General features: G+C 37.0%; 2 protein-coding genes across 5 annotated transcripts; one reads left to right on the top strand and one right to left on the bottom strand.

The window, feature by feature from the left end:
* Window positions 1–15: 15 nt before the first annotated feature.
* Window positions 16–4734, bottom strand: LOC106353052 (probable UDP-N-acetylglucosamine--peptide N-acetylglucosaminyltransferase SPINDLY). Of its 3 annotated transcripts, none has more exons than XM_022716327.2 (17): window positions 4512–4734; window positions 3925–4312; window positions 3697–3858; window positions 3436–3611; window positions 3272–3347; window positions 3063–3191; window positions 2856–2975; window positions 2712–2747; window positions 2545–2626; window positions 2317–2476; window positions 2032–2230; window positions 1749–1943; window positions 1557–1651; window positions 1327–1462; window positions 1025–1242; window positions 829–956; window positions 16–753 (listed from the first exon to the last, which is right to left on the bottom strand). In XM_022716327.2, exons 2-17 carry the CDS (start codon window positions 4291–4293, stop codon window positions 365–367), a joined length of 2670 nt encoding a protein of 889 aa, XP_022572048.1. In that variant the 5' UTR covers window positions 4294–4312; window positions 4512–4734; the 3' UTR covers window positions 16–364. The 3 variants fall into 3 exon arrangements, with proteins under 3 accessions (XP_022572048.1, XP_022572047.1, XP_013648179.1); XM_022716326.2 differs by having other exon boundaries at window positions 2712–2780; window positions 3925–4409; window positions 4512–4733; XM_013792725.3 differs by having other exon boundaries at window positions 2712–2780; window positions 4512–4733.
* A 6132-nt stretch (window positions 4735–10866) lies between these two features.
* LOC106353054 (vacuolar protein sorting-associated protein 55 homolog) lies at window positions 10867–12722 on the top strand. 2 transcript variants are annotated; one of them, XM_013792728.3, is made up of 4 exons: window positions 10867–11065; window positions 11367–11418; window positions 12094–12218; window positions 12305–12722. In XM_013792728.3, the coding sequence occupies exons 2-4, from the start codon at window positions 11386–11388 to the stop codon at window positions 12489–12491; spliced, it is 345 nt and encodes a 114-aa protein (XP_013648182.1). In that variant the 5' UTR covers window positions 10867–11065; window positions 11367–11385; the 3' UTR covers window positions 12492–12722. The 2 variants fall into 2 exon arrangements, with proteins under 2 accessions (XP_013648182.1, XP_013648181.1); XM_013792727.3 differs by having other exon boundaries at window positions 10890–11276.
* Window positions 12723–14007: the final 1285 nt, after the last annotated feature.

Genomic DNA, 14007 nt, shown 5'->3' with positions numbered 1-14007 from the left:
CTAACCAAGAAGGAATATGCCAACTATCATATGATTCATTACCAAACACATGAAAAACAAGCATCCAAATAAGCCTTCAAACCCTAACTGATACAACATTTTGATCTCTCAGATGAGAAGAAAAAACTCCAAATCCAATTCCACATAGACTTGCCAAGAATCATTATAAAGCTAAACTAAGAATACTATTCTTTTTACTACACAAGCAGTAATCTAAAAGTCTATTCCTATAGTCATGGAAGCCAAAAGAGAGGAGGATCTCATGGAGACTCTCTTTCACATCTTTCACCCATATGGGTCCAGAATCTGCAAACGCATTAAGTTTTCTCAACATCTATAATCTCTGTTATCCTGTTTTTGACTTTTAACTAGTGGAGTCCCTGTTCTTTGAGAGCTGCCAGGACTGGGTAGGTAAGGAAGAAGGAACAGGAGCAGAGCCATTGGCCTTGAGAGAAGGAGTGGCTTCTCCAGTAACGTTGAGTCTTGATGAGATCAAGGGATCTTCTTGGACCTCTTTTTGCAGCTTTTCCATTCGCTTTAAGGACGGTACTTCACCTTTGCAGTAGCTTCTCCACATACTTCGGTACGCGGATTCAAGAGCAACAGCAAAGGAAGGACCGTTACAAACAGGAGATCCAGCCATTAGATCCCGGAGACTCATCCTCAGTTTTGAAAGAGCGGTGACATCAGAAGCTAGATCAACAGATAACCGCACATACTCATCCTCATTTTTAGCAACCAGGCGTCCTAAACCTGAATCAAAAGAAACGGTTGCATAAGCTAAACGATGTCTCCAGTAATAAACCAATTTTGGCACCAAGTGCTTACCAACGTTACTGAGAAGACTGACACCAACGTTATGAGCATGTACTGAACCAGCCATAGTAACACATGGAACTCCCATGTAGAGAGATTCACAGGTTGTGGTAGTTCCAGCATAAGGGAATGTGTCCAAACTGCATAGAATGTAATCTGTTAATCTATTAGCGTTTTTGAGTAAATACAATGTGTCAAAAAAAATTACCTTATATCCATTAGGGAATAAGCTTGCATATGGTCATGGTTGAAAAGAATAAGCGGCAAGAGATCAACGCGCTTTGATTCTAACCCAAGCTGCTCCAGCGTCGTGAGAAACCTCTGCCTAATGCTGTCAGAGCAGAAAGGTTTGCATTTTACCACCAGACGAGAGTTGGGAACCGCACACAGTATCCTAGCCCATACTTGCAGCACCTTAGGAGTGATCTGATTGCAGCAACGCAAAGATAAACCCTTCAAACCACTAAAAGAGAGACTACACGAGATTGGTTTATGTGTAGTTTATCTAACCTTTGCGAGATTGTTGAAACTACCAAATGTGACAAAGCCATTGGACAGAGCGGGTGTTGGACAAACAGGACCAGCTTCTGGGGATGGTGTGTAACAAAGAAAACAGTCTGGAAGCCTAACCAGCTCCTCAACCTGTCTGCAATTAAATACACACAAGAATAAATACTCAGGACTCTATTTAGATCACTCTGAAACTCGAGAAAACCATTTTGTTATGAACAAGAACGTACTTCTGTTTGGTATCTAGTGGATCAGCCAACGAATCCGTAATCCTGTAATCAACAGTGGGCAAGCCTGTAGTATTTGGATAGCCGATCCAAGTAACCTGATAGTTCAACCAATTAAAGTAAACTAAAAATCTAAAATCATAAAAGAAAAAAAGAAAAAAAAGATAGTGAGATAGTTTTATTAATTCCTCTCACCTGAACAGGTGCTGGTCTGCAGGCCATTGTTCCCAGCTTGTTATTCGCTGTATGGCCAGTGAGCTCCACCAAAATATCGATTTCGTCATCTCGGACCATACTTGCAATCTTTTTCTCATCTATTCCGTATATATCTTTCCAAACTCCACCTTTCTTCAACACTTTATCCCTAAACCTGAATGTTTTTGCATCTGCCTGCAAAACCATGAGAAAGAGATAGGAAATGAATTGCTTTGACATAATATATTCATCTAAGGAGAAGTATTTTAAAGAAAAATCATACCTTGACTACCGCTGAATAAACCACAACTCTGTACTTTGTGTAATCATGATGAGTGAGTGGGGCTTCAATGAAATAAGAAACCGAATGAGTGAAGAAGTCTGGGGAGATATATCCGATGGTGATAGGTCGCTCTGGATCTTTAACATTATCCCACGAAGTGTACTGTGGGTGTAATCTTGTGAAACGCCAACCCCAGTCTCTGTGTTCATAAAAGAGTTTCTCACTGTAAGTCCCATAAAAGTAACAGAAGAGAAATCAAAACTAAGTCATAATATAAATTCTAACCTGTGAGCCTCGTATAGTTTGTCATCGAGTCCTTCGTTTATGTAGTTCATGGCAAGCAATCGGTTCTGGCCAGCATTGCGAGAATCTTGATCTATCTTAAGGCATTCCTCATAAGCATCGATAGCCGCGGTTATGTTTCCAGCGTCTCTGTAAAGAACACCTACATTTGAATAAACAGGTTATAACAGAAACTAAACGACTCTTAAGAACAGAAGAGGGAACTCAAACCTAAGTTGTTAAAAGCTTCTGCATAAGTGGGATTTGCAAGGATTGCCTTCTCGATCGTATCAGCAGCAGCATCCATTTTCCCCTGTAATATCAGAAAAATAAGCATTGAGTATTGAGTCTAAAGATTCTATTAAGAAACACTAAGCCATCCTTAATCTATATCAAACCTGGACTGTGTAGACGACACCGAGGTTATTAAGCGACTGTGCAAAATTTGGTTTGATTGACAGAGCCATCTACAAAGGTTGGGAGTATTATTCAAAAGACAATGAAACAATCATGAAATGATGCAGATTTAGCATAAACAATACCTGATAACACTCCACAGCTTTATCAAGGTTGTCACGGTCTTTGTAGAGTACTCCCAAATTGTTGCAAGCCTCAGCACAATGTGGGTTGAAGTGGAACGCAAGCTCATAGAACACAATTGCCTGCACAAATAGAACACATGACCAACCTCAAAAACCAAGCACATAATTACTGAATTACAGAAATGAATAAATCGCAAAATTAAATACCATGTCAAACTTCAGCATTTCACCATAAGCCACCCCAAGATTATACATAGCATCTGCATAGTGCCAGTTATAGTAGAGAGCCTTCTTGTAATACGCCACTCCTTGGCTCACATCGCCTTCAAGTTTAACCTGAAGAAACATCACTGACAACTCAGATACACTCACAGCTGAACAACTAAATTTTAATAAAACTTAAGGATTATTATTACCTTTGTTCCTAAATCTGTCAGAGCTATGGCCATATTATTCTTCGCAATCTCAAAGTTTGGAGATACAGCTAGACATCTAATGGCAGAAGAAGAAAATGAAAATAAACAATGTCACACTTGTCCCTTCAACAAAGCAGCAAGTCACCAATTAAAGAATATGTTACCTCTCATAACAAGTGATTGCCATCTCCAAGTCACCACGGTTCTTATAGATGACACCCATGTTACAATAAGCTTCTGCATACATTGGCCTCTCAAGTGCAGCCTTCTCGTAGCAGCCCAAGGCACTGTCGTATTGCATCATCTCAGAGTACACAACACCTAAGTTGTAATACGCAGGCTGCACATTCAGCATTGTGAAATAAACGATCAGAAAATTACATTAATAAGAATGAAAAAAAGTAGAGGATCAGAGAAAAAATTACAGCATAGTGAGGGTCAATCTTAAGGGCTTCGTAGTACTTTTGAATCCCCTCCTGAGTACTCCCAGCCAGCTTCAGGCTAGTTCCAAGGTCGGTCAAAACAACGGCTAAACACTCAGCTGCTGGCTTGTACGATGCATCTGCCATCAGTGCTCTCTGGTAGGACTGTTACAAAGTATTAAGTTAATAATATTTTTACAGATGGATTTAAAAAGTTTAAATGTCACACACCTCAGCAGCTTCCACGAGCCTCCCTTCTTCTTTATGAAGTATACCACAGTGAGTCAGTGCACAAGCGTTATGCGGATCCAACCTGATTGCTTCTCCGAAGCAATCAAAAGCGAGGTTCACTTTGCTTTGCGTCTGGAGGCATATCCCTTTCCCAATGTGAGCTTCAACGTTGTTGCTGTCTCTCTCCAGAAGAGTCTCGTAGAGAGAAAGCGCGTCGGAGAACTTGTTTCTTGCGCGAAGAACGTTGGCGTAAGAGAGTGTATCATTATCATTACCATTCCCTTGAATGGCCTTTGGTCCATTGGCGAAACCATTCTCTACAAGTGGTGGTGACCTCTCCCTCTCGGTGTTATCTTCTAGCACAACCATCAAAGCTAGTTTTTTTACCCTTCAAGGAATAATAAAAATCAAATCTTTGAGCTGTTGACGTAGTGATGAAGTTCAATTGAAGCTAAAGATTTGATCTTTCTCGGTAACAACCACACCTACTCACGAAAGATCCAAGCTTTGAATCAAATAAGCAATTGGGAAAAGAGAATACACAAGCCCTAGATGAATGAGATGATTAGGGTTTAACAAAAACTTACTTGGCGTAGGGATTTAGCCAAGCCCAGGCGGTGAAGTCGTTCGCTTCGCTGGGAATTGGACGGGAGCGGAGGCGGAGACGGCGGAGACTCTGAGCTTGGAGACAAGACAAGACAAAGCGAAGGTACGAGGTCGGTCCGAGCCAAGCTGACAGAGGCAACGACTCAGATTAGCTCTCCTGGCTTGTTCTTTTTTTCTTTCTTTCTGTTTTTTAAAATGACATTTATTGTGTTATCCCCTATATATTATTTGAGAAGTATTGCAACATTTTTTTGTAGCCACATGTCATCACTAGAATGATTCTTAGAATCCTTAGAGAAATAGGTTGGTCCATCTAAATATATAATAAGCTTTTTATTAAACCAAAGTAAATACATTATTAATGTGTTTCATTATTTCCCTAAATAACATTACAGAATTGCCTAATGTGACTAAAGTATATATGACAATTAATGATTTTGAATAATAAAGATTTGATAAAAATAAGTGTGTATTATAATTATATTTGTTTAATTTTAAGCTATTAAAATAAATTAAACAATTATAGTAACCATATAATAAAAATTTTAAAAAAATTATTTATATATTATATTTTGAATTTTTAAAAACGAGTATAAATTACTAAAACTGTTAAAAGTTCCACATTCAAATTTTGTGATCTATGATTTAAAACTTTTGTTATGACATGATACAAATAATTAAAAACTAATATAAGTTGAAAGTCTCATTTAATAAGTATCAAAAATAAAAGATATATAAATATATGTATCATTTTAAATTAAACTATATGCCATATAAAATACATAAATATCTTAATTTTGAAATTTACTTTGAACATTTTTTTGATAAAAAATTTGAAAAAATATTGACAACTTAATTTTTCTAAATATTATAAATTACTTAAACCATTAATTCCACAGTGCAAATTCCGTTATCACTAATTTAGACTTTTTGTTATAACAAATACAAATGATAAAAAAAAATATGAGCAAAAAGCATCATCTGATAAATATTAATATTAAAATATACCATATATGTTTTTTTTTTGATGAAATGTTAAATTTATTGATCATCAGGAAAAAGAATGTTTATGTACAGCAATAACTAAAAAATTCTATCATAACTCAAACTATGAAACCTATTTATTCCTATGGCTGCCTTGCACTAAACCAACACTGCATTAGTCCTTTGAGTTTCTGCTTCTCATAGTACTTTGTAGACATGATCCTTTGTCTTATAGTCTTTTCAATGAACTTCGCCAACTGAGCAACAGGCTTTGCAGGCTGTCCATGTCGTCTCTCATTCCGTTCTTTCCATAGATAATAGATAGAGACCTGAAATGCTAGCCGCAAGAGTATGGACTGCAAACTCCCCACAGACCTTGCCATGATTCGCGCTACAATTTCATTCCAGTCCGGCGATGGAGGAGGCCGCAAGAGTGTGCCAATCACTTGTAGCCAAAGCGTGTACGAGTAAGGACAAGCAAAGAACAAGTGATTTCTAGTTTCATCAGGCTCCCCACAGAACACACAGCATTGAACCTGCCCCCAAGCTCGCATCTTGCTACCTGTTGAAAGTTTATCTTTAACTGCCAACCAAGCGATAAATGCATACCTTGGAACTCCTTGCGCAAACCAAATAAGCTTACTCCAGACTACCACCGGCCTTTTGCATCTGATCTGTTCCCATGTCGCTGCAGCAGAGAATTCCCTTCCATACTCATCGTCCTTCCTTTTCCAAAGTACCTCATCTTGTACATTTGTTTCTAGCACAACTCCTAACTCTTGGACTTTGACGATCATGTCTTGAACAGTCGTATCTCGAGTACGTCTGAACCTCCACTCATTCTCCACAAGGACATCCGCAATACAAGCGCTAGTAGCTATGCCGAGTTGCAGCCTCCCACGGTCCCCCACGAGCTCGATCAGTCGGCCAATTGGGTGCCAAATATCTGTCCAAAATTTCACCAGCTTCCCATCATGAATATCCATCTTGAGAAACCTTTGCGCGACAGGTCTGAGTTGGAGAAGCTTTTTCCAGACCCAGGATCCTGTGGAGCCTTCCTTAACGTCCCAAAAGGAGATTCCCCGCAGTAATGTTTGCTTCACCCACTTACCCCACAACGACTCTGAATCTGTGAAGAGACGCCATATCAATTTGAGTGCGAAAACCAGCGACACTTCTTTAATTTTCCGTACTCCTAAGCCTCCTTCCTTCTTGAGGCAGCAGACCTCTTCCCACGCAACCTTCGCTCTAGTGGTGATATTAGGGGATCCACTCCAGAGAAAAGCTGAGCACATACTATCAATTTCATCAATACAAGCTTGTGGTAGACAAAAAGCTGAGCACCAGAAGTTGGTAATGCTAGCAATGACTGATTTAATCAACTGGAGACGACCAGCGAAGGAGAGAGATTTACTAGTCCAACATAGTAATCTGTTCCGAATCTTCACCAGCAGGGGATCGTAGTCATTGCGCGTCATTGTCTTTGTAGTGAGGGGCAGACCAAGGTACTTTATTGGGAGAGCTGAGACAGTAAGACCAGCTTCCCCTGCAGCCACTTCCAGCTCCTGTTTACCTCTCCCCGCTGCAAATACAGTTGATTTTGCCACATTGATTTGCAGCCCAGACATACGTGCAAACTCTTGAAACACTGTGAGTGTACCATTGAGTGAAGCCGGTGAGCCATCGGTGAACACAACAATATCATCAGCGAAGCTCAAGTGCGTGAGGTTAACTGCACAACACATAGGATGATAACCTATATTGTGGTTCTCCACAGCTCTGTTTAGCAGTTTAGATAACACATTACTAACAATCACGTAAAGATACGGAGATAGCGAACAACCTTGCCTTATGCCCCGTGAGCTCGGAAAGAACCCCTCCAGCTCGCCGTTTATGGAGACTGAAAAAGTAGCAGTATCTATGCAGCGCATGATCCAGGTAATGAAGAGGTCTGGGATGTGCATTGCCCTGAGCGTAGATTCAACGAATGACCACTTCACCGTATCAAAAGCTTTTGAGATATCGAGCTTTACTACAGATCTTGACGAGACAGCAGGCTTATGGTAATCTTTCACCAGCTCAGTGGCTAATAACACATTCTCAAGGAGGAGACGACCCTGTACAAATGCACACTGGTTCAGTTCAATAGCTTGGGGAAGAACAGCTTTGAGTCTGTGAGCCATAATCCTCGAAATTATCTTGTAGACTACATTGCAGCAAGCGATCGGTCGAAAATCGCTCAACTTCTCAGCACCCGTGGTTTTAGGGACCAGAGACAACAAGGTAGCATTGATACTGCGAGGAAGCAACCCGTATAGGAAAAAGGATTGCACAGCAGTGATTAAATCTTTCCCCACTACTGTCCATGCCGCTTTATAGAACTCCATTGGGAAACCATCTGGCCCAGGAGCCTTGTTTGCAGGCATAGAGAAGAGAGCTGCTTTGACTTCTTCACCCTGCACCGGAGCAACCAAGGATGCAGCATCATTCCCGGTGCAACGATAGTCCAAAATCTCCTCCAGTTCATCCTGTGACACTTCCTCTTCTACTGTATCTTGGCCTTGGAGAAAATTCTCATAATATGACACCGCTTCCTCCTTAATGTCTACCAACTCCGTGAGAATTCTACCATCTGACGTGATCAATCTCCGTATCGCGTTCCTAGAGTATCTGCTCTTACAGGATTTATGGTAGAAATTTGTATTCCTGTCCCCAAGGTCCAACCATTGCACCCTAGACTTCTGATAAAACAGCTGTTCTTCAATTCCTGAGATGTGATGCCAATGTTCCCAGGCGTCGGAGGCTGCCTCAAAAGTCTCAGAGTTAGGACTTTGCATTGCAGTGTTCTGTTTGGCACAGAGATCATCGAAGGCTGACTTCACCCTAGAAGGGAGATCTCCAAACGCTTCTCTATTCAGTTTCCTCAGATCATACTTCAGCGCCTTTAATTTATCATGAAACCTTCTTAAAGCCGAACGCGAGTGGTAAAGCGGGGCTGTCGAGTTCCAGACGCATTGAACTATCTCCAAAAATTGAGGATGTTGAGTTACATGAGTAAAGAACTTAAATGGTTTAGGGTTCACCGGCTCCCTATCATGTAACTGAGTGACCATTCTCACATGATCTGAGACTCCGCCTGCTTCAAAAACAACATTAGATTGCTCAAAAGTAGACACCCAACAGCTATTGCCCATAACTCTATCCAATTTCTTGCTGATAGGGTTGCTGTCTTGACTATTGGTCCAAGTAAATTGCGGTCCTGACTGTGCAAGATCCACTAAATCACAGTCTGCGACCATATTTTGAAACTCTCTAATGGCTGCTGACTATATACCATATATGTTACTATCATTTAAATTTAATTATATATCATATCAAATAGAAAAAATATTTTTTCGATTTATAAAATTTATTTATATGTTCGCACCAATTTAATTATATAAGTAGTAGATAATGACTTTTTTATTCAATATATATTTATTATTTCATAATATGTTATAAACATATAATATATAAAATAATTTATATATATAATATTCATCCCGCGCAAGTCGCGGGTCTTAACCTAGTTATTATTATTTTCCCTTAAATGCTATTGTGACAAGACAGAAAGTAATAATTTTAAGAAGATATAAAAGGTGAAAAATAAATATAAAAGGTTGTATTTTTTTTAATGTTGAAAAGAAATCTTTGTAATAGGAATGTCAAAATATAAGAGATATTGCTGAAATTTGGGTTCCAACAATTTTAAGAGCATCTCTTGGTATACATCTTGAAATAAAAAAAAATGTTATAATTCTGTTTTATTTTTCATTCTTTAATGGCATAAAAACAAGTTTATTTCATATACAAATTATTTAACTTATTACTTTATTTTTACCTTAAAATAAAGTAAAATTCAAATAAAATCCATTACAGAATTATTGTATTTTGAAATAAAAAATGAAAAACATATTGAAAATGGTCTAATGATTTATGTCAATCACGTGAATAATGCACGAATAATAATAGCAGCATATTTAATCTATAAGACTACAACTAAAATATCATTTTATATGAAAGAAAACAAAAATAACAACAAAGAGTCATCATATACCCAAATTAATTTACGGGAATGAAGTATTTTTCTAATCGTCCTAAATTCAATTCTCAAACATAAATTTGTAACAACTAGGGGTGTTCAATCCGGATATCAGTTCGGTTTCGGTTTAGTTTTTTTCGGTTTTCGGTATTTCGGTTAGTAAAATATAACTACCAATCTAAATCCATATTTACTTCGGTTCGGTTCGGTTTATATACCGTCGGTTTTCGGTTTATTCGGTTTTATACCAAAAAACATAATTATTTTGTTTGAGATCATATATATGAATTTTAGAATCATATTGTCAACACAGTCATTTATTAAAAATATATTACATGTTCAAATAAATGAACAAAAAAGTAAAAATGCTTCTACCATCAAATAAAATAATCAAATCTATAACTAAAATCAAAGCTTGAAATTTTGAAAATAAAAATTTGAAATAAAACAGAAATATGAAAGAAAAGTTTTTCCACTCTTCCATATTTAGTGTTCATTAAAGTCATGTTTTTTCAATTGAAAATTTTCCATTAATTATTGTCCATCAAATTTATAATCTTCATATTAATTTTGTGAAGACTAAAATAATCAAAAAGATCAAAAAAAGACTTAGAAAATAAGATGTCTGAATTGCGATGTATTGTTATTTAGTTATAGTTTAAGTGTTTTACAAATTAAGGTTTTTATTACTATAAAATTATGGTAATAGTTATTAACACAAATTTAACTTATGTAACAAATAGATTTTCATGTATTGTTATAAAATAGATACATATTTACATGTTTCTACTTTTAATCGGTTTTGTTCGGTTTATTCGGTTTAATCGGTTATATACCAAACCATATCCAAATCCTACGGTTTTTATAAAATTATATCCATTCGGTTTATATGGTATATACCAAAACCAAACCATATTATCTATTTCGGTTCGGTTCGGTACGGTTCGGTTTTACCATATTGAACAGCCCTAGTAACAACTCAAAATTTGAGTAATCATAATATCAAAATCACAACAAAAATGATTATCTCTGTATTTAAAGATTAATATTTTGATTTTTCAGACATCTTCAAAATAATAAATATTTACATATATATGTAACTTTTTGGCTTTGTTTTTTATTTTCCAATAAATATTTCAACACTCACATAGTCACATTTCTGTATTTTAAATTGTAGTTTAATTTTCAAATAAAAATCATGATATAATAATAGATTGTGTTTTCCAAATTCATGATCAAATAACTAAGACAAATAAAACACTCATTAAAACCTTGAGAACCCAATTAAAACCAAAATAAACCAAACCAGTTTTATCCAGTCGTAGTTTTGGGTTAGTAACGACTTTTTTGACACGGTGTTTCGGTTCTGCTCCTCCCAAATCGCCGAGTCCATCCTTCGTCTCTTTCCAGTCCACCGGCGAGCGATCAAAGTCGATCTCCGTTAATCAGACATGGCTATGACCATCGAAGGTAAATTAAACAATCAAATTACTCACCTTTCCTTCTCTTCTATTAATTTTTCCTGACGAGCTTGAATCAGATTTGTTAAAGCTTCATGCTTTGTTAATTTATCGTGAGCTAAGGTTTTGAATTGTTCAAATTCACTAATTTGTTTGCTAATTTTTTTAATGTTCCGATGTGGGTTTCTTCTGGAATGCTCAAACTGCTGTTTTGTTACAGTGTAAGAAGTTCAAAACCTATTTACTTTGTTATTTACATAAGAGGCAGTGTTATTCTTTACCAGATTTTAATTTTTTTCTTGATAAAACAGACTTGCTGGACTTGCCTTCATGTTTTCATCTAGTATCCTCCTTCAGATCCTGGTAAGGTTAACTGATCATGACTTCTGTGAGCTAAGGCTTAGATCATTCTTCTCATCTTAGCATTTTTTCGTTTGGTTACTTGTATATGTGCTTACCTGTCACACCTGACTGTATATGGTTAGCTGATTTATTTATTTTTGCTGTGATTTTGACGAGTTTAGTATACTAAGCAGAGTTGTTATTGTTGGTCCATCATACATCCTGCTTGCAACATATGAACCTTGTGCTGTTTTGCATAATTTAAAGTTTTGAGATTTACTCTCTTGTATGTTTTGATTAAACAGCTCAAAACCCCATCCAAAACCAAAATAACCTCTAGAATTGTTATCTTTGTCACGTTTCCGCACTAACCAACGTACACTCTTGTATATGCTAAGCTGACAAATCCAACCCTATTCAGATGCCTATAGTAGATTTAGGAAGATAACCAACTTTCTGATCAACTTCTCCCAATCTAAGCATCTTCGCTCCTGAGATTGTATCAGATCCTTATTTTTATCTAATTTTTCTGTTGTAATTCTGTTACAGGAAGCAATGTTAATCAGATTTTTTTCATATTTGATAAGTTTATCATATGATTCCATTCTTAGTATATTTTGTATCATTCAATAAGTAACACAGATTCTAGCCATCTGGGAGATATAGAGATAACTTTTTTTGTTTTCTAATGGCCAGGCGTGTGCACTATATAGTAACTGGTGGCCAATGCTTTCAGCACTCATGTATGTGGTTGTGCCTATGCCTTGCATGTTCTTTGGAGGAGGCTCAACACAGTTCCTAATTAGTCGAGATGGTGGAGGGTTAGTTAACTTATATTCTTCACTACTAGTACTAAATCAAAATTACAGTACATGAATCACCAGATTTGCTCCTTCTTGAAACGCAGGTGGATAGATGCAGCAAAGTTCTTGACAGGAGCGTCAACAGTAGGAAGCCTGGCGATTCCAATCATATTAAGGCATGCAGGAATGATCGAGACGGGTGCAATGCTCATAGAGTTCACATCGTTCTTCATATTCATCTGCACTGTCATGTGTTTTCACCGGGCTAGCCTCGATGATTATGATTGGTAACAGATAAGCTGGTAGTGGTGATTTTACTAATTTGTTTCGCATGAGAAAAAAGAGAGAGGTGAGAGTTGCAGTGTGAAGAAGATGAGGTAATTATGAACGTGAGATAAGGTTTGAAGAAAGTCATCTTCTTTCTCTTCTTTTCTCCCTCTTTGTACAACTTTGTATTAATCGGTGTCTGTAAAAATGTTTGTTTATTCATCGTAGTGAAACATGATGCTTGTGTTTTTCTTATCTCACTCTTGAAATAAGTAGAGAATACGTGGGTGCACATGTTCAGCTCTCTAATTGATAGAAAACCTTCTATAGTTTCTAACCATTTCAAAAATAAAATAAAGATTAAAGTGTTCCTGAAGATTCGTAAAAATGAATTAGATCAAGTTCTAAATAATTAACAAAGAACGAGTGAAAAGTTTGTTCACATTTGTCGCCAATGCGCTGTGGAGTATGTTGATGACATGTACACTTTCTACAAAGAAGTTGAGGTACTTTATATTCTAATATATGCTCAGGGACAAAAATAAAAATAAAAATAAAAATGATAATATCCTAGGAACAAGTTTTTGTATCCGAGTCTCTGAGCGATAGGTCGAACGAAGCTAATTAGGAATTTTTAGATTTGGGCTGTTTTGTATGATTCTCCGAACTAATCCGGTTTGGGGTTGTTTAATAAAATTTATATATTTTTTAAAAAAGTTTTGTGAATGTTTTTTTGATGTTTGTTGTTTTGTTCTGTGTTGTAGAATGAGAGCAAGCCTCAAATGTATATGGAAACACAGCCTGAGATAAATAAGAAGACGAGATCTATCATTATAGACTGGCTTGTAGACGTTCATCTCAAGTTTGATCTGTCCCCTGAGACTCTTTACCTCACCGTCAACATCATTGATCGTAAAAAAACATCATCGATCGTTTCCTGTCTCTGAAGCCTCTTCCGAGAAGAGAGCTACAGCTTCTTGGTGTCACTGCTCTGCTCATAGCTTCCAAATATGAAGAGATATGGCCTCCTCAACCTCAGGTCAACGAGTTGGTAAGCTACGAGCTGTGTTCAAGAAGTATTCAGAACCTGAGAGATGTGTTGTTGCTTTGCTTTCACCAGCCAAGTCACCTTTGTCTGTTCTCTTTGAAGAAAGCATTGATAGAATTAGGCAAACACTTTGCAATGTTCTTGGATCTCTCTGATCTTCTTTGTGTAAAATGTTTTCCCTTTTCCCTGTTGAGAAAACTGATTGCTTCCTTCCTTATTGATAATGGATTCCAAGTGGTTTATTATTATTATTTTTTTTAGGTTCAACTTCAACTTTCATTATCCAACAAAGTGTTACAATAAAACTAGAGATTCAACCACAAGACAGTGGAGTGATTTAGTATCACCTAGGAACACGTCTATGGATCCTACGCTACCTAATCAAACTCTCCATTGTACTCTTGTAACCACAACGAGAACAAAACTATCTCTAAACCACCAAGAAAAACTGAATATGAGACTCCAAATTAGCGCAGAGAGATTGATGCCGAA

Source organism: Brassica napus, chromosome A3 (genome assembly GCF_020379485.1).
Source record: "Brassica napus cultivar Da-Ae chromosome A3, Da-Ae, whole genome shotgun sequence".
NCBI classification, from domain to species: Eukaryota; Viridiplantae; Streptophyta; class Magnoliopsida; order Brassicales; family Brassicaceae; genus Brassica; species Brassica napus.
This window is presented reverse-complemented; position numbering and strand designations above follow the sequence as displayed.